This window comes from Kogia breviceps, chromosome 14 (assembly GCF_026419965.1).
Source record: "Kogia breviceps isolate mKogBre1 chromosome 14, mKogBre1 haplotype 1, whole genome shotgun sequence".
Taxonomy (NCBI): domain Eukaryota; kingdom Metazoa; phylum Chordata; class Mammalia; order Artiodactyla; family Physeteridae; genus Kogia; species Kogia breviceps.
In genome coordinates this window covers 5,960,165-5,977,958 of record NC_081323.1, presented here as the reverse complement: position 1 = coordinate 5,977,958, position 17,794 = coordinate 5,960,165, and the positions used below count along the sequence as shown (strand labels likewise).

General features: G+C 52.0%; 1 protein-coding gene across 1 annotated transcript; it reads left to right on the top strand.

Moving 5' to 3' along the window:
* The first annotated feature begins 6,863 nt into the window (after positions 1 to 6,863).
* On the top strand, positions 6,864 to 15,207 carry TFAP2C (transcription factor AP-2 gamma). The gene is made up of 7 exons (XM_059039174.2): positions 6,864 to 7,092; positions 8,656 to 9,141; positions 9,256 to 9,307; positions 10,544 to 10,760; positions 11,350 to 11,468; positions 13,502 to 13,646; positions 14,899 to 15,207. Exons 1-7 carry the CDS (start codon positions 7,045 to 7,047, stop codon positions 15,182 to 15,184), a joined length of 1,353 nt encoding a protein of 450 aa, XP_058895157.1. The 5' UTR covers positions 6,864 to 7,044; the 3' UTR covers positions 15,185 to 15,207.
* Positions 15,208 to 17,794: the final 2,587 nt, after the last annotated feature.

Genomic DNA, 17,794 nt, shown 5'->3' with positions numbered 1-17,794 from the left:
TGTAAATCAACTATAGTCCAATAAAAAAAAATTTTTTTAAGTCTAAATGAGTGGTTTTGAGCAGGGTAAATTGCTTGTTTAAAAGGCCAATTTGTGTTAAGATTAAAGAGCATCCTTTCAATATGGAAAGAGTTTGAGTGACCTGAACCGCAAAGAGGGATAGAGGAATCCCTTAAGCTACGCAGTTATGGTTTTGGAACATGTGCATTTGATTCATTATACACAGTTTCAGAGTCTCATATATGAACACCTGAAACTATGTATTAGTCTTTAAGATTTTTTGGTTGGTGTTCCTGGTATTTAAAAAGGGTTTGGAAACTGATATTTATTTTATATTAAGAGTGGCTATAAAGAATAATTTCTTTCTTTTAGGTTCTGGTTTTAGTTTGGTGGTTGATTTTTGCTGGCTAGGTTTTCCCTCTGTATCCTTGGGTTGCCATGGTGCCATTTTGGTTTTTTTAATGTTGTTGTTTTTGGGCTGACAGCCCCACTGAAATGAGTTCTTACATGCAGAACTCAGGAGCTTGGCACCATGTTCAGGGAAGAAAACGTTTGTGTGCCATGTGAGGAAGATGCTAGCAGTAAACTGGAGCTACTGCAGCCTGGCTTGTAGAATTTTAAAGAGTGGGCAGGGGCTTCCCTGGTGGTTCAGTGGCTAAGACTCTGCACTCCCAATGCAGGGGGCCCAGTTTCGATCCCTGGTCAAGGAACTAGATTTCACATGCCGCAACTAAAGATCCCGCATGCCGCAACTAAAGATCCGGCACGCGGCAAGGGAAGATCCCTCGTGCGGCAACTAAGACCCGGCACAGCCAAAATAAATAAATAAATAAAAGGGTGGGCAGAGGAGAAAGGACACAGGTGGCTGCCTGGGAGCTGGAAGCTCTCCCCCTGCGGGCTCTTGCTCCAGCTTCCTGGCAGACCCCACTAGCAAGAGTTGTCTAAAGAGACCCTGGGGAGGTTGACACCTTGTCCAGGTGCCAATATTTCATAATTATGTATCGTGGCAGTACAAGATGTTTCAGTTTCTGAGGTCAAATAAATACATTTAGGCATTAACAGTGGTCATTGCATTTTTAAAAAAAACTATAAAAGTAAGATGTAATCAGAGCAGCAACAGCAAAAGAAGACCAGAAACATAACAACAACAATAACAAAATCTTCCTTTCTGGATTACATTTTGAAATAAAACCAGGATGTTAACAATGATGAGTGTGTTCATTTAAAAAAATAATTAACACAAGACACATCAATTGTAACCCCTCCCCACCACAAATGAAAACAAAACCCCATCCATAATGAAGTAAAAAAATCACCTTTCTCTCCATACCCCTCCCCAGTCCCATCCTATTGCCTGGGTGTAGCTACAGCTCAAAATGTGGCCTGTGTCCTTTTCACTATTCCTATAGTGGGACCAAAAGGCATAGCATGTTTTGATCTTAGAATAGAACCGTATTGATGATCAAAATCCTATCTTACACCTTCAACTAAGCCATTTTCCCAGTAGTTGTATATTCTGCCTCCCCACCTCCCCCAAATCAGTGGCTAAGAGTGAATGTTTCAACCACTTTTAAGTTGTGGCTGAGCTTACACCACTTTTTGTTTTTGAGAAACGTAAAAATGTACAGTTCACTACATGGATGGTTCTGTCATAGAAATTTCTTGGTGCCTTTTAAAAACCATACCTTTGAAGACTACTGGGGACAGAGAATCTCTGGGAGAGTTTCCCAGTAGGTGGGGCTGAAACCTGCAGTTTTCCTGCCATTTCTTTTTTTCTTTCTTCTAAAGCATATGTAGAGTAATCTTGAGTAAGTTTTCAACTCACCTCTCTGGAAAAGAAGCTGTTTGGTTGCCTGGGCAGGTTTTGTATGAAAACTATCAAGGACTCAGGTATTGAAGGGCAGCCTCTGTACGAAGCTAATTTCTCCTCCTGCTGACCTGGGTGGTCACAGTGGGTCCCCTGTGGTACAGTCAACAAACGGCATTTATTTTTGTGTTTACAGTCTACCTTAAGACTGCATTTTACTGGGCTCTCAGCTCTGTGTGTGTGTGTGTGTGTTTCCTTTCTTTTTTAAAGTAACCTAGGTCCTTTGCCTCTTCCCTTCAGGCAAAGAGTATGTGATAACCAAGGTGTAAACAAGTCTCTCTGGCACTTAAGGAAGACCCCAAAACCACCACCTCCTCCTCCTTCAAGGAATTCAGTGCCCCTGGTTCAATTTTAGCTGGACTTGGAAACCTGCGAGGTGCCTGGAGGAAGATCAAAGCCAGAAATGAGGGCGGAGAATTCACGGAAATGTTAATAGATCTGGCTGTGGAGACAGAACACATTTAAAATGTCCTCTGCCTGCCAGACGTAGAATACATTTAAAATAATTTTGTGATGGAAGGAGCCCTACCTACTGCTGGTTATAAACAGATGTAAAGATCAGTCAAAAGGCCAGGAAGACCCTTTTCAATTGGCGAGTTTACAGTTTCCAAGGGGAGGAGGGCAGGGGAGGAGTAACCAGGACCTTCAGGTGTGTCTTCCAATCGCGATAGCCCGTTTTGGCTGTGAATTGTACCCCCCCATCCCCCTTCCGTTAATTAAATAAACGCTCGGAGCACTTTACAGCACACGACGTGGCCCTTGGGGACCTGTTCCTGCGTTGCTCCCATTCTTGAAAACCTCAACTCACAGAGGGTTGAAGAGCTGGCAACATGAATTTCCAGTTCCTAAAGGTGAGAAGAGAGGTATTGGGTGGAGGACAGATCCAAGGACCGGCAGGGAAAGAGAGGGGTGCCGGAGGCCTGGCTGCCGGAGGCGGAGTGTGCCCCCTGGGTGGGATGGGCGCCGGGGCGGGGTGCACGGGGGCCCCTGGACGCTGCGCACTTCTGGCGCAGGAAGCCGAGTCCGCGCCGCTGGGGGCCTGGCCACAGTGGGCCTCCTCCTCGCCTGGCGGCGACCAGATAAATAGATGAAGGCCTCCGGGCTTAGCTGGCCTGGAGGTGCCTGGTGTTCTAGGACGCCGAGCCGAGAAGGCCTCCGGGGACACTGGGCTCGCGCCTTGGCCCTCCTGCCTGCGCTCGGAGCGGTTAGGCTGCACCCGGGTGGGCCCGGGGATGTTAGTGGGTGGAGAGGTGACAGGCACTCTGAGGGCGGGGGTCCCCCAGGGCAGGGGAGGCGAGAGCCAGCTTGTCTCTAATAGGTGCCCGAGAGCCGCTAGGAAGGTGGCCTTGAAGAACAGGCAGGCTGGTGGCTTTGAGGTAGTTGGATGACTGAAAAGTCGCCTGCTGAGAAGTGGGGCGATGGTCGTCAAGTTAGAGACTCTACCCACGACCGCTGCGCTCAGCGAGCGCTCCGCAAATGAGAGCCTCTCCGAAGCTTGGGTCCTACAGGCTCCCCCAGCTCCGCGCTTCGCTTTTGCTGGTTTGCGAGGATGCTTTTGCAAAGGAAGAGCTAAAGGCTGCGAAACCCCTTCGAGGACCCGGCCCGGCGCGTTGAGCTTACAAGTGAGCGGTAGAAAGAGTTGGGCTGGACCCTGGGCTAAGACGAGAAGCATCTTGTGTGTGTGTGTAGCCGCCGCTTTGAGTATCAGTAAAACAACTGCTATTTTTATATTATTGCTGCTATTTTGGAGTGACTGTGAATTATTTAATACATGTGGCTCCCCGGATGCACCTTAGTGGGCTTAGACAGTTCGCATGCTCTTGGACGCCAAGTGTCCGTCCAGTGGGTGCCGCTGCTGCGAGGGAGGGCGTGGGCTAGCGAGTGAATGGGCGCCCTCCCGGACTGCCGTAGGCCCCGGCTTTTCGGCCCTGCTTCGCGTGGCCCCGCGTCTTACTGCGGTCCCAGCCGGAGCCCAAGCTGTTCGGCGGGGCGAGACAGACACCTTGTTTGGTGCACGGCGCCCGCGAGGGCGCTTCGGGGCTTCCACCTGCCGCTCGGGCGCCCCCTCCCCGGGGCGGGAAGAGGAGTCGCAGGCCTGCTCCAGTCCAGCTCTACCCGCCCCGCCGCCTTCCTGGGCTTGCCACGGCGGTGGAGGCGGCGGAAGCCTGCCGCCCGGGTTTGGGAGCCTTGTTTCCAGAGGCAGCTGCCCGCGCATCCTTGGAGGTGGCGCACTGTTGTAGCGCTGTGTCCTCGCAGACGCCTTGTCGCCTCCGGTCTCCGGTTTCTAGCACCACCCGAGCGGGCTGGGGGCCGGGGTCCAGGATTTCAAGCGTGTGGGTTGAGTGCAGGCTCCCTAGGGGGCGACAGAGGGAAGCCGCTGACAACCGTCCAGCCCCATATCCTTGATTGTGCGAGGCGAGCGGCGAGGCAGCTCCCCGGGATCCCCACGTTCTGTTTACACTTGGCGGCTGCGAAGCCGCGGAGGGTCGGAGGGGGGGCACTCTTCCCAGGCCGTGGCTGCCTAAGGGCGCGGCCACGCAGTCACGCGTCTTGGCGCGGCGAGGGGCGGGGGCCTTGGGGGAGGTCTGTCTTGAGTGCGGGAGCCATCGGCTGTCTGCTCAGAGCAGAAAAGTTGAGCTCAAGGAAGGGCTGAGATTTCCGGCATCCGGACCAGGGCGCGCGCACGCCTGGGTTCCGTCCCTGAAACAGAAGCTGGGCGTGTTTGGGTAGAGTCGGCCTGGCCGGGAAGGTTGAGGATTCGTTTGAGCCGGCTTCCCCATACAGGGCGCAGAAGTCGTGCTCTAGCTTGAGGGCGTGTGCCTTGGAGGGGGGCAGCGTCCAGGTCCAGGGCGCTGCCTTGGGAATGAATGGCCTTTGCCGAGCGGTTTCGAAACCTCTGTGCCCTTGGGGCTCCCTAAACGGAGGTGCGCAAACCCTCGGGGCCCATCGGCTCCCTTTGCCTCCGCCATAGACGCCCCGGGGCTGCGAGGGATTTCCGTCCCTGCGGGTGGCTTTGGTGAGACCTGCTGCGGAAAGGAAGGGCAGCCAGGACCTGGGGCGGGGGGTTGGTACCTTGTTGCCCAGCCCTGGCCCCAACATGCCCGGCGGTAAAGTTGCAGGCGTGGACGAGACAAGTTGTTCAAGCTGCATCCCCAGCCGGGTCTTGGAGTCAAAGCCGGGGCTAGAAGGCCCAGCGTGGAGGAGAGCTCCTGCGTCACTGGTCTGGGTGTCTGGGGCGCCCAGAGGCTTCGCAACCTCCCTCGAAAGCACCTGGGACCCCAATCTTCCACGCCCAGGGCGCCAGCATGCCTACCGCACCGGGTCCGATTCCTGCCCTGAGCAGGTGCCCCCTGCCCCTACTCCGGAGTACCAGGAGCGCTGCTTCTGCGGTTTTCTCTTTTACCCCCCGTGCCCCCCCCCACGGTGTCTTGAAAGCTAGGTGTCAGGGGTCGTGTGTGCACTGTCTTTGTACCTCCTAGTGCAGAGCCCGCAGACATGCCCGAAAAGCCCTCAGTGGTTTCGCCTCCAGGTTTTGTTCTCACAACTGGTCGGAATATCACCTGGAATCTGTCTACTCTCTAGGGCGAGGAAGAACCTTTCGCCTGGAAGACGCCTATTTTTATTTTGGTTATTTCATTTTAGGCCCATCTCGGTTTAAAGAAATGCTAAAGTTCAAACAAACCCGAGCGGGAGTAGGGAAGCGGTGGGTGCATTCATTCTGTGGTTTGGGATGAGAGTCCACTCCAGGCCCGGGGCACTTAACTGAAAGGTATTGATTATTGCAAAATCGGATTCGGAATCAAATCGAAAGATTCCTTCTCTGATTCCCTGAGAATGTTTAAATTCAGCTCCCGAGAATTAGCTACTTTCCCCTTGCATCAAAAAAAGAAAGGTCAATTACAATAATCGGGCCAATGGATTTCGTTTCTTTAAAATGTTTCAGTATTGCGCTGTGCTTTCAAGGTTGGGGGGCAAATGCATCCTGGGGGGAGAGGCAACGTTTCTGTGGAAGGAAGTTTCGTTTTCTGCCTGTATCTGCCCACCCCGGGCGCTCACCTCTCCAGCGCGGGTCCCTCCACGGCCCCTCCTCCTCCCCCCACCTCTTCCCTCGCCCCCGCCTGTGACGCTAGGGTTGCATTCAGCCCCGCACCTCTTTTCTCGGTTGAGTGGAGGCTTCTGAGTGCCTGGCCCGTCGGAGGAAGCTGCCGAGCCGGCGCCGGGCAGGGCAGGGCCGGGCGAGGGCAAACGGGTGCCCCCCACCCGCCTCCCGGCCGCAGCCCAGCGTTGGAGATGGAGCTTCGGGCGATGGCGGCGAAACGCAGTTGTCCGAGACTTCGGGGCCGGTGGAGCGGCCCGCCCGCTCGGTGGCGCTTGGGGCCGATTCCCCAGAAGGCCTTCCCACGCCCGCCCCCTCGGAGGACCCCGAGCGCACTGTGCCCACGCCGTGCGGGGGAGGGCGTCGTCCCTCGGAGGGATTGGGACTCCGGCGGCCTGATTCCAGTTTAAACCTTAAATCTCCTTGGAGCGGGTGTTTGGCACGTTTTAGGAGATAGGGGGACCTCAGCTGTTGAGACGTCTTTTGGAGGGTGGGGGAAGGCGCGGTCGGTGAAAGAGGGGCGGGCTCTTGGGTTCGGATCCCGGTCTCCAGCCCTGCCAAACTCAGGTGAGTGCTTGGTGAGGGTGCCTGATGGATGGCGTGATGGAGGACGCTGGCCTCGTAGGTTTGCGGCTGTCAGCGAGCTGCTGCCCACTCGACTCCTCTCCTAAGCCCCCCGAGGCGTGGGTCTCCGCGCGGCGCCGGGCCAGGATGCGGGGCGGAGCTAGGCTAGGACTGGCTGGGGGCCGCCCCGCCCGGCGCCGGGGCCTTCGCGCCGGCCCCCGGGGAGGAGTTATGATAATTTGCTTCTCATTAAGGCGCCCGGATCCCCCGGCTATCTCCTGGACACACTGCGGGCGCGGCTTCCCCGGTCCTCGGCTGCGGCCTCTACACCCGCGCCGGCAGCATCTACAATCGTGGAGCCGCCGATGCGCGTCCAGTGACTGGGACGGCTAGGCCCGCGCGCGGCGGGGGCAGCGGCAGACGCCTGGCCACCGTGACCCCAATTTTGGATTTACCGCTCGGGGGGTGGGGGGAACCTGGATTTAACTGGCGACTGTTTTGGGGGACGCCGGACGCCATGTTGTGGAAAATAACCGATAATGTCAAGTATGAAGAGGACTGCGAGGTGAGCTGGGCACAAGGGCGCAGCCTGGCCCCGCCCGAGTACAGTCCCGGAGGCGCGGGCCACTGGACCGAGGTCAGGGGCGAGGGCGCAGGAGCAGCGAACAGGCACCCACCGCTCGCCCTTCGATGGGACAGGGTCCACGTTTCCGGACAGTCCCTAGTGCGTTTCTCCGGGGTCCCCTTCCTGAATCGGGCCTTTACCTAAATATCCAGTCTCGGGAATGGGGCCTGGGAAGAGCATAACAGATCCCACCCACAAAGCTTACCGGCCGGTTTCCTGCGAAGCAAAACAGCCCTTTCCCCCGTTTTCTTGGAAGAGCGCTGGGTCTGCAACTTTTAGAGGTGGCTTTTTACGCACGAAACCTCCGTCCAAAGGGGTCAGACGAGGCGACCTGCCGGCGACACCTTTGCGGAGTCTCCTCCGAGGCGGGCTCGTCACCTGCCCCGCTACCCCCTCGGGGAAACAAGAAAATAACCGAAGTTTGGCTTTCCAGAGAAGGAGGGGCGGGCGGGGGTGCTCTGAGGCCAGATGGGGCCGTAAGCGCTCGGGAGTGCTCCAGCCTGTCGGACAGGTTGAGCTAGAGTTTCGGAGAGTGGGAGGGAGGGAGGCGGCGAGCGGGAAGAGGAAGAAGACGCAGGCGGCGCGAGGCGTTGAGCCGGGGGCGGCGGGGACGCGGGAGAGCCGTGCGCCCGCGGGACCTAGAGGGGCTGCCCCTGTTTGCAGGCCCGGGCACTTCAGCTAGGGGGCGACGGTGTCATAGCTCTCCTGGTCCCCCGCCACCCCTGGGACCCCGGGAACACATGGCGACACGTCCTTTGAGAATTAAGTTGGACAGCCGTGGGCCGAGGGAACGTGCGCAGGCAAGGTTGCCCAATTTTCGGGGTCCTTCGTTCTCTGTGTCCGATTTGTGGGGAGACTGACGGTGGCTGGGCAGGACGGCGTGACTTGGTCGGGATACAGCTAGCAGGGAGCGCACCCCTGGCTGCGGTGGGCTCCTCCCCGAGTCCCTTGGGCGGCGCTGGGTGGCTGCCCCCGCTAGGGAGGGTCTCTCGCCCGGAGGTCTTTGTCCTGAGGGCGTGGGAGGGAGGGTCCCTGGGGCGGGGAAACGGCGCACTTCCTGCGCGGCGCGCATTATCCGCGCCCACCGCTTCCCCACCTTCGACCGACGACGCCAGCATGTGCGGGCTTGTGAGCGACCGCGCTCTGCGCTGCCTGCAGGCTTTCTCCCAGGACCCCTGCCCAAGCTTCTCCCGGCCCAAGGCCTGGGATTCGGACTTGGAGCCGCAGAATACCTCGGGCGTCAGACCTCCGCCGCGGGGCCCGGGGGGCACGTTCCTCCAGGTCTTTCTCCAGTTTCCTCTTCCTCTGCGCACTCGCGGTTGACAGCGAGACCCCCGGGGCACGTTGCTCCCCGGGGCCTTTTGGCCCGAGGGCAGGCCCCGCGGGGGTCGGTCCGGGCTGGTGCGGTGGGTGCCCGGGGGTCACAAGGCTCAGCGCGGTGGCCGCGGGCCGTGCACGGTAGCGGCCTTTCGTACTAACCGGGTCTCCGTTTCTCCGCCCCAGGATCGCCACGACGCGAGCAGCAATGGGAACCCGCGGCTGCCTCACCTCCCCTCCGCCGGGCAGCATCTCTACAGCCCCGCGCCGCCCCTCTCCCACGCTGGAGTCGCCGAATACCAGCCGCCACCCTACTTTCCGCCTCCCTACCAGCAGCTGGCTTACTCGCAGGCAGCCGACCCCTACTCGCATCTGGGAGAAGCGTACGCCGCCGCCATCAACCCCCTGCACCAGCCGGCGCCCACGGGCAGCCAGCAGCAGGCCTGGCCGGGCCGCCAGAGCCAGGAGGGGGCTGGGCTGCCCTCGCACCACGCGCGCCCGGCCGGCCTGTTGCCCCACCTCTCCGGGCTGGACGGCGGCGCCGTGAGCGCCCGCAGGGACGCCTACCGCCGCTCGGACCTGCTGCTGCCCCACTCGCACGCCCTGGACGCCGCGGGCCTGGCCGAGAACCTGGGGCTGCACGACATGGCGCACCAGATGGAGGGGGTGCAGGTGAGCGCCTCGGCCCTGCCCCTCCTGCCCGGACCCGTTCGCCCCACCGCCTCTCTCCTACCCCCCCCCCAGGCTCCCTCGAACCTAAAGGAAACTTTGTCGTTTCTCCCCCAGAACGTCGACGACCAGCACCTACTTCTGCATGATCAGACGGTTATTCGCAAAGGTACCGAGTGAGCGCGAGTTCTTTTCTTCCTCTGGCGTCACACACCCTGTACTGGTTCTTAGCGGTACCGGGAAGTTATTAACTTATTGGCGAGGTAGGGCTTTTGGTATCCGATTTGGGACATTTGTGGTGGGAGGGAGTGACAGGCACCCGAGGCAGGTAGGTTTTAGGAGTGAGAAGACAGGGCATTTCTTTACGACCTAAATGGAAAAGGATGCTCTCAGGAGCTGCCTCCCAATCTCCGGATTTGTTACTCCATAGTTTTCCCTTGGTGGGTGTTACTGCTTGAATTCGAGAGTGTTTTTACGATGCTCCAGAAAGAATCCCAGAGTGAGTTAAGGCTGTGATTTAATTTGGAAAACAAGTCACCACATACCTTAGTGGAGTGATTGGTTCTGTGACAGTTTTAGTTGTTGAACGGGTTGGTGTGATTTTATTTCGGATTTCAAATACGCACAGGGGTAATAAGGAGCCTTAATTCTGACCTGCAAGAAGAAGGTGCGGACACAGTTTGGCCTACAAAACATATAGCCCTGAAAGCATCGGGCTGGGTGATCTGTCGGATTTATGCAGGGATGAGGTGGGGGGAGGGGAGGGGGTTTGGAAAATTGGATTACTTGGGCGAGCGAGTGGCTCATGAAATCAAGTTACACGTACTGCCCGGATTACCAGTTTAGCTCTGTTGGGAAATGGGGTAATCCTAAATGAAATGTAGTTATGGTCTGTTACTTGAGGTTAAACTGTTTGAAATCAACTGAGGAAAAATGGGTTTTGAAAAAAAAAAAAAAGAAAAAAAACCTCAGAAAATAAACAGAATTTCCCAGTAAACTTAGAACAGGTGTGTTTGTATTTTAAAATTTACTGTGATCAGTTGCACTGAAAGATTTTGCCAGATGATTAAATCAGTCCTGTGATTTTGGATATTCGTTGAGTGAGGGAGGGGGGAAGAAATCTTCATTTATTTAGTTATGAAGTAGTCTTTTGAAAACATGTTTTAATTAAACAGATTTTAAAAGTGGTTAGAAAATGCAAACCCTCCACGCTTGGGATCTTGACTCATTAACTACCCAAGGTGTTAAATTGTGAAATTCAGATTCGATTATCTTTGAAGAATATGGCTTCAAAAAGATCTGCTTGCAATTTATAGTCCAACATGCAGTGTTAGTTGTTCAAAGAGCTCTTTCAGCTTCGGTTAGTGGTTTGCTTGGGAACGCCACTTCTGATCTTTGCTCACAGGTCCTATTTCAATGACGAAGAACCCCTTGAGTCTCCCTTGTCAGAAGGAGCTGGTGGAGGCTGTGATGAATCCCAGCGAGGTCTTCTGCTCTGTCCCTGGAAGACTGTCCCTCCTCAGCTCTACATCTAAATACAAAGTGACAGTGGCTGAAGTCCAGAGGCGACTGTCCCCGCCTGAGTGCTTAAATGCCTCATTACTGGGAGGTGTCCTCAGAAGGTATGTGGGGACACGTTCTGGGCATGGCGGTTGAATGGTTGGGGATGAATAATATAAAAGGACCAGGGAGATGGTTTTAACATTTATGGAACTTTTATACCTAACACTGCATTCTCATTAGCCCAGGGAGTTTTAGTACACATCTTCTCTTTTAGAAAGTGCCAAATGTAGAAGGAAGTGTTAAAACAGCGCTAACAAATTCTCATTTGGTTAGAATTTGATTCTTTGTATGAAGTGGTAGCATCTGTATTCAGGGGAGAGGAGCTCCATGGGTCTGGTTCCCCCAGGGAGTCGTTTTTTTTTGGGGGGGGGGTGCTGCTGCAGTTTCTACAAGTGAAAATTTATCTGCTCCGTACAACTCGCAATGTTCTGTGATTTAAAAAAATAATGCTGGCGATGCTAAGAAAGATTTTTGAATTTTACAGGGATTAACTAAATAAGGATTCCCTGTATCACTTGATTGTAAACCACATAATGTAGATTGTTTTTGACAGATTTCTGTTTTGTTAGCAGCACGTTAGGCATTTAGAATTTTAAAGTGGTTTCTCGAGAAAATAATTTTTTGTTTTATTATTATTATTTTGCTCAGAGCCAAATCTAAAAATGGTGGCCGGTCCTTGCGGGAGAAGTTGGACAAGATTGGGTTGAATCTTCCGGCCGGAAGACGGAAAGCTGCTCACGTCACCCTCCTGACATCTTTAGTTGAAGGTCAGTGGAGTTGTGTTTTTGTTTTGCAGTGTTTTTAGTTAGTGCTCTGTTGAGTCTTTAATATTTCTCTAAAGAAAAGGTTAGGGACTTCCTGGCGATCCAGTGGTTGACACTTCACCTTCCAATGCAGGGGACGTGGGTTCGACCCCTGATCTGGGAGCTAAGATCCCACATGCCGTGGGATGTGGCACCCGCCCGCCCCCCCACCCCCCGCCAAAAAAGAAGAGGTATAAGAAAAGGTTAAAAACAACTCTTAGTTACAAAAGAGAGATGCAAGCGATTTGCCATCGTTCATTACAATGAATCACAGTCATTTAATCAAATAAGTTAACATTTAACGATATGTCTGCTAAAGTATTCTGTTGTGGGTCTCCCAGAAAAATCATTGTTAAAAAGAAATTGGTTTTCCTAAGACATCACATTATCAGATGAACCAGTTTTTGAAGGATGCAATCCATCATTTGGCACACCTTTTTTTTTAAAAAAAAAAAAGCTGGTTACTGGTGGGCAGCAGCAGCAGCACTGTTTCTAGTTTCTGTAGCTGTGGAATATTGGGATTGTGGTCAGTGAAGAGAAAAGCCCTTGTATACAATGAGACTAGCCCAGTTCACAGTTGCTTTGTTCATTTCCCCCATCAAAAAAAAAAAAAAAGTAATGGGGCCCACAGATGAGCCCCTCTCCCCAGTCCTAAGATAGTTAGGATGTGACATTTCAGTTTCTTGAATGGGCCTGCACCCCGAACCTGGAAAGTAGCCAAGAATGCAATACGGCCTTTTACAAAGTGGGCGAGGGAAAAGTGAAATAATTATTTTTCAAAACAAAACAAGCTCGTTGTTACTGCGCACAGGAAAATGAGTTGATGAACACGGAGGGGCTTATCCTTAAGCCTGGAGCGGCCGCCAGCACCTCGCCCAATCAACAGGGCGCTGGGCCCCGGCTCGGGGCCAGGGGAGCCAATGAGGGGTGGTCTCCCGGTAGCCAGGCAATCTTTTGAACACTTTCTTTCCCTGGTCTAAATGGTGCAACTGCGGTGCTAAAAGAGACTTGGCAGGGCCCTGCTCTACCTTTTTACGAGTGTCTTTGGAGGTCAGGGCAAGGAGAAAGGAGCTGCCTGTTCGATGCTGTTGGGGACCAGCTGTCCTGCATGGCGAATGGTGGATTCTGCGTGTATGCAGCATAAAGGCGGCTCCCCTAGGTTTCCTTACCAGCCAGGCAGGGGTGCTTGAATGAGAAAGCGTGTGCCAAAACAATGGTTCTCAGATGTTGATTTAGTGAGTCGGGGAGGGAAGTGGGGATGGTGGGTGAGGTCCACCATCTGGGTTTGTAAAGCTCTAGCAGCCCCAAATCTTGGAACCAGAAAGAACCCAGCGCCTCAGGTGGGAAATGACACCCTCCCCTCGTCTTTCTCCCTCTGTGCCCCCCAATACCTGAGACGAGAGGGTAGGTAGGGCTCCTAACATTTCCAGTAGGAAACACACCTGCTTCTCTTTCTTAAAGCAACATTCTAGAGACTTACCTCCACCAGTAATGGGGCGCCCTCATTTAGAAACAAAGTTCCCTGTCACAGACTTTTGTCCCAGTTTCATAAAGAAACGTGACAGTTTGCTTCTTTGTCAGTCATGCTCACCCCCCCCCCCCCCGCTAAGTTTTCCGACTTCTGCACTAGCGACGGATGCTGGATGCTGTTGGATCAGCGAGAGGAGGAAGCATGGGTGTGTCCCCATCTGCTCAGGTTGGGCAGAGGACTGGGGGAACATCATTTAAGTACAGTTAAAATTTTCAGGCATTTTTTTTTCCCCTTTTTTCTTTCTTACATTGTATGATTTCACCCTAGTGGGGACAGCACCCACTGAAAGTACCCAGGAAGTTCTGCTTAACCGGCTGGATTGTCGTCCCCTTGCATGATTGCATTCTAGAATGCGCAAAATGACTGCTACACCAATACCAGTAGTGCCGGAAAAAGAGGGAAGGGACAGTTTGCCGTGGGGGACCACAGCGGCCCTAAAGTCTGTTGCCATTGCTGATTATTCTAGGTGAGGCTGTTCATTTGGCTCGGGACTTTGCCTATGTCTGTGAAGCAGAATTTCCTAGTAAATCCGTGGCTGAGTATTTAACCAGACCTCATCTCGGAGGACGCAATGAGATGGCAACTAGGAAGAATATGCTGCTAGCTGCACAGTAAGTATCCAGGCTTGAGAATGTGATGCCCTAATGCTCTGACCTTGCAGCTGAGGGGCAAGCACAGTCCCTGGTGCTCCAGAAAGAAAGGCTCCTGAAGTAAGGGTGTTGAGCAAAAGGAAATGGCAAGGAGCCGCTTTTACAGAGTCAAATTAGAGTGACTTTTTGTAGGGTTTAGAAGAATTAGAGCAGTGAGTGTATCGCTCAGAATGAGTGTTTTTGAGCTGTTTCGTTATTCAGCTCAAACTAGTTAAGCTACTCTTTCGTTATCTTATTTGCATGTCTTACAAACATGTGTTGAAAACGATTTATTTTTATCACATCCAGTCAAGATCATGTGCCTTCTGCCTTCTGATAACAAGATGTTTTTGATTTTTAAAATGTAATGATCCGGGTTGGGTGTGTAGGAGACTGAGGGCAAATTAAATGTCTCAAAATGACTTAATGCAGCTGAGGGATTTCTCATAGAACCCAAGAATAAATGGGTTTTAAAATCATGGTAAATGAAGCAGAACTAGTCAAGTGGGAAATAGGGCAAAAGAGAGCACAGTGAACCAGCCTGTATCGAAAGAGTGATCTTGACGGAATTGGTTTAAGGAACCAATCTGCATCAAATAAAGCTAGCCCTTACTCTCCTGGGCTGGAATTCTGACTCCACCTCTTACCAGTCCTGGTGACCTTGGCCAGTTGATTCTGGCATTAATCCATTTATCTTTTCTAATTGCAGTGAAGATTAAATAAGATAGTACTTAAAAGAGTTCAGTTCAGGGCTTCCCTGGGGGCGCTGCGGTTAAGAATCCGCCTGCCAATGCAGGGGACACGGGCCAGGGGCCCGGGAAGGGAAGATCCCACATGCCTCGGAGCAGCTAAGCCCGTGCGCCACAGCTACTGAGCCTGTGCTCTAGAGCCCGCGGCCTAGAGCCCGTGCTCCGCAACAAGAGAAGCCACCACAATGAGAAGCCCGCGCACCGCAACGAAGAGTAGCCCTCGCTGGCCGCAACTAGAAGGAAACCCACGCAGCAATGAAGACCCAATGCAGCCAAAAATAAATAAAAAGAGTTTAGTTCAGGGCCCAGCACAGAATAGGTGCTAAGTGCAGCTAAGTGCAGCTGGCTATTGCTGTTAGTTTAAAATCTACTTCCTTGGCCCCAAATTCTCGTTGCCTCTAGGTGTCATTCTCACAGTAGTTTGTGCTCTTTACCTGTCAAGGCCTAGGTTGAACTCAGTGATGTGTGTTGACTGTCTTTCGTAGGCAAGTGTGTAAAGAATTCACAGACCTTCTCAATCAAGACCGAACTCCCAATGGGAACAACCGGCCCACTCCAGTCCTGGAGACCAGCATCCAGAACTGCTTGTCTCATTTCAGCCTGATTACCCACGGGTTTGGCAGCCAGGCCATCTGTGCTGCTGTGTCTGCCGTGCAGAACTACATAAAAGAAGCCCTGATGGTCATAGACAAATCCTACATGAATCCCGGAGACCAGAGTCCAGCCGATTCTAGCAAAACCCTGGAAAAGATGGAGAAGCACAGGAAGTAAAACAGGGGTGAACAAAGGGCCAAAGAGTCTGGAAGAAAAAGGACTCCAAAACTGGTCTCAACCAGGACAAACTGGGAACCCCGCTTGCCTGGGGGACAGTGTTTGTTATCCACCTTCCCATGAAAAGGGTCTCCGTCGGATTTCCAGATCTTCACGTGCCCTCCTGGATTCCTTAGTATTTAAGGAGTGCTGAAGTGTCTCCTGAACTCTGGACGAGCTATCAGGAGGTGACAAATGTTGGTTCTTTACCCATTAAGCTGAGATATTTTATTTTTTGGAACCCCATTCTTCCTTTCTCTGAAAGTGGTGCTACAAGTTTTGGAACCTTTTAAATAAATTCCCTGGGCTAACAAAAACCCCCACACACATAGCTGTTGAAATGTCAAGTTGATGTGATTTAGATCCACAATAACTTGCAGTGTTAAGGTAAAAGTATTTATGTAGCCTCTTCAGTCTCATCCTACATACCGCAGGAGGCAAGGATTCTATCCGCTTAAGAACTGGTTAATAAGGTGGTATTTGACACACTTTAAATCCCTTGTTCACAGGGACCCTTCGGGTTTTACGAAACTTGTAGAAGCAAAGCCTGCTGATGATTTTATGTTTTTCTTTTTTAAGAAAAAAACAAAACAAAACTTTGAAAGTTAACTCTTCAAATAGGAGGAGACTCTTTGAAAAGACATGTTCCTTTAAGGTACGGTAGCTTTATTTTACGTATTTATTTCACATCTTGGTGTTTCGAGAAAACTTGAAAAGGGGTGGTCATGAAGCATTTTTTTTTTGCTGTCTCTCATCCCAAGTCCCAGAGGAGATTCTGTATTTTGAGAAGCTGCGTTGAGTGTACAGATTTTATTTATGCATAATTTAATGGGGTCTGTAAATACGGGTGCACTTCTTATGACTTTTTGAGAAATGGGCTTCAACTTTAATATTAGCTTTTAAAGGTGGTGGGGTAATCTAAGACACATCTTTAGGCTTTATTCATATGTACACAGGGTATTAAGAGTTAAGGGGATCCTGAGTGCCGTTCTCGACTCTGGAAGACTCTAATTTCATTGAAGCTGTCTGTTCACAAAGCAATAACTTTGTCTTATTCCTGTTGGGCTGACCCCGAAGATGAGTGTGAAGTACAGTGTGTGTGGGTGAAGACGGAGTTTTGGAATTGAACTCCTTGCCTGTAAATGTTCCCTAAATAATTGTTACGTATATGAAACCTGTATAATAAAAAGAAAGTATTCTCAATAGAAGCTGTGAAGGTCTGGTTATAACTTGATGTGTTTTTTTTAATCTAAGAGGAGTGGAAGAATGGCAGAGCTAATTTCTGGTTTGACTGTGGTTTAGTTATTAAGACGGAGAAGGAAATATCTGTGCCAAGGGGAATCTGGAGTTTCATTTTGTCTCTCTTGGAAGAATGCGCTATTGCATCACGTCATGCACTCATCAGCGGTTCTCGACTGTGTATGGTACCATCTTCCCCAACACAAGGGCTGTTGGGAGATGTGTGAGGGACGATTGATTGACAATAAGAGAGGATTCCACAGTTTGGGAATCATGTCTCGTGTAAGGCTGCTCGGTTGAGAAACACTGTACTTACGGTGAAGTTGCCACCTCAGAATTTTGAGAATGGAAATGAGATGATGGTTGGTAAATCCTTGGGCAGATCCTCCTTGGGAGGACTTGGCATTCGGTCAAATGCAAGCAGTGGTTGTGTGGTAGGTGCTCTGCGTGTTTTCAATCAATTGAAATTCTCCATCTTTGGGAACGTTGTAATGCACATCGATCCTAATCATTTTGTCAGCTGGGCAGATCAGAGGTTGGGTCTCTGTACTTGCGGAGCAGAAGAGACCAGCAGGGCTTGTGTACTTGCTGGATGTTGGCAAGGATCTTGGAGGCACACCGACAGTCCTTGATTTCAAGTTGAAGTGGCCTGGCACATCCTCCAGGAAGTGATATGTTTATAGTTTGGCATGAGAGGCTGCGCTTGAACGTTGGATAAGGCTGTTGCTTCAACTCCAGTCTCATAGTCCTTAATTCATAACTCTCTACCAAATGGTCAGCAATTCCTGATTTAACGTTGGCATTGGATGTTGTCAAGTAATTTAAACTCTGCCAGCCTCTTGAAGAGGCTGAACATTCCCATTAAGTTGGATTTATCTGGCTGATACGTCAGGATCACAACTGCTTTGCATTAGAGCAGCAAAAAGGTCTCACATTGGCAGTTATTTCTCAATCAAGACGTGAGAGGTTGGGTGTTAAGAGGAAGTTATGGGGGCAAAGGGCCGAAGGAAGAAGGACTATTTTCCTATTGGCATCTTCACTTGCTTTTGGACTAGAGTCTGGCTTTGAGGAGCTGTGCTGAATTGCGGTGCAGACAATGTTCTGGAATCAACCCAGGATTGAAGTGAGTCATAAGCAGGGCTTAGGCCTGGCTCAGCGCTCAGCTCTCCTTTTTCCTCGCTCCCACTGGACACCTGAGGACAGCTGCGGGGTTCCTGGGTCCGGTGCATGATAACAGGTTTTACTTCCCCACACTGAGCTGATGCCATGGTGGACAGACGAGCCCCCTCGTGAGGTCCCTACCGAAACACTGGCTGTCTTGGCTTTCCCATC

Bases quoted from the DNA above. Each gene is read 5' to 3' on its own strand.
- TFAP2C (XM_059039174.2), top strand. From the start codon at position 7,045: ATGTTGTGGAAAATAACCGATAATGTCAAGTATGAAGAGGACTGCGAG. The intron at 11,469-13,501 runs GTCAGTGGAGTT...TGATTATTCTAG, and splicing joins CCTGACATCTTTAGTTGAAG to GTGAGGCTGTTCATTTGGCT. The intron at 13,647-14,898 runs GTAAGTATCCAG...TGTCTTTCGTAG, and splicing joins AATATGCTGCTAGCTGCACA to GCAAGTGTGTAAAGAATTCA.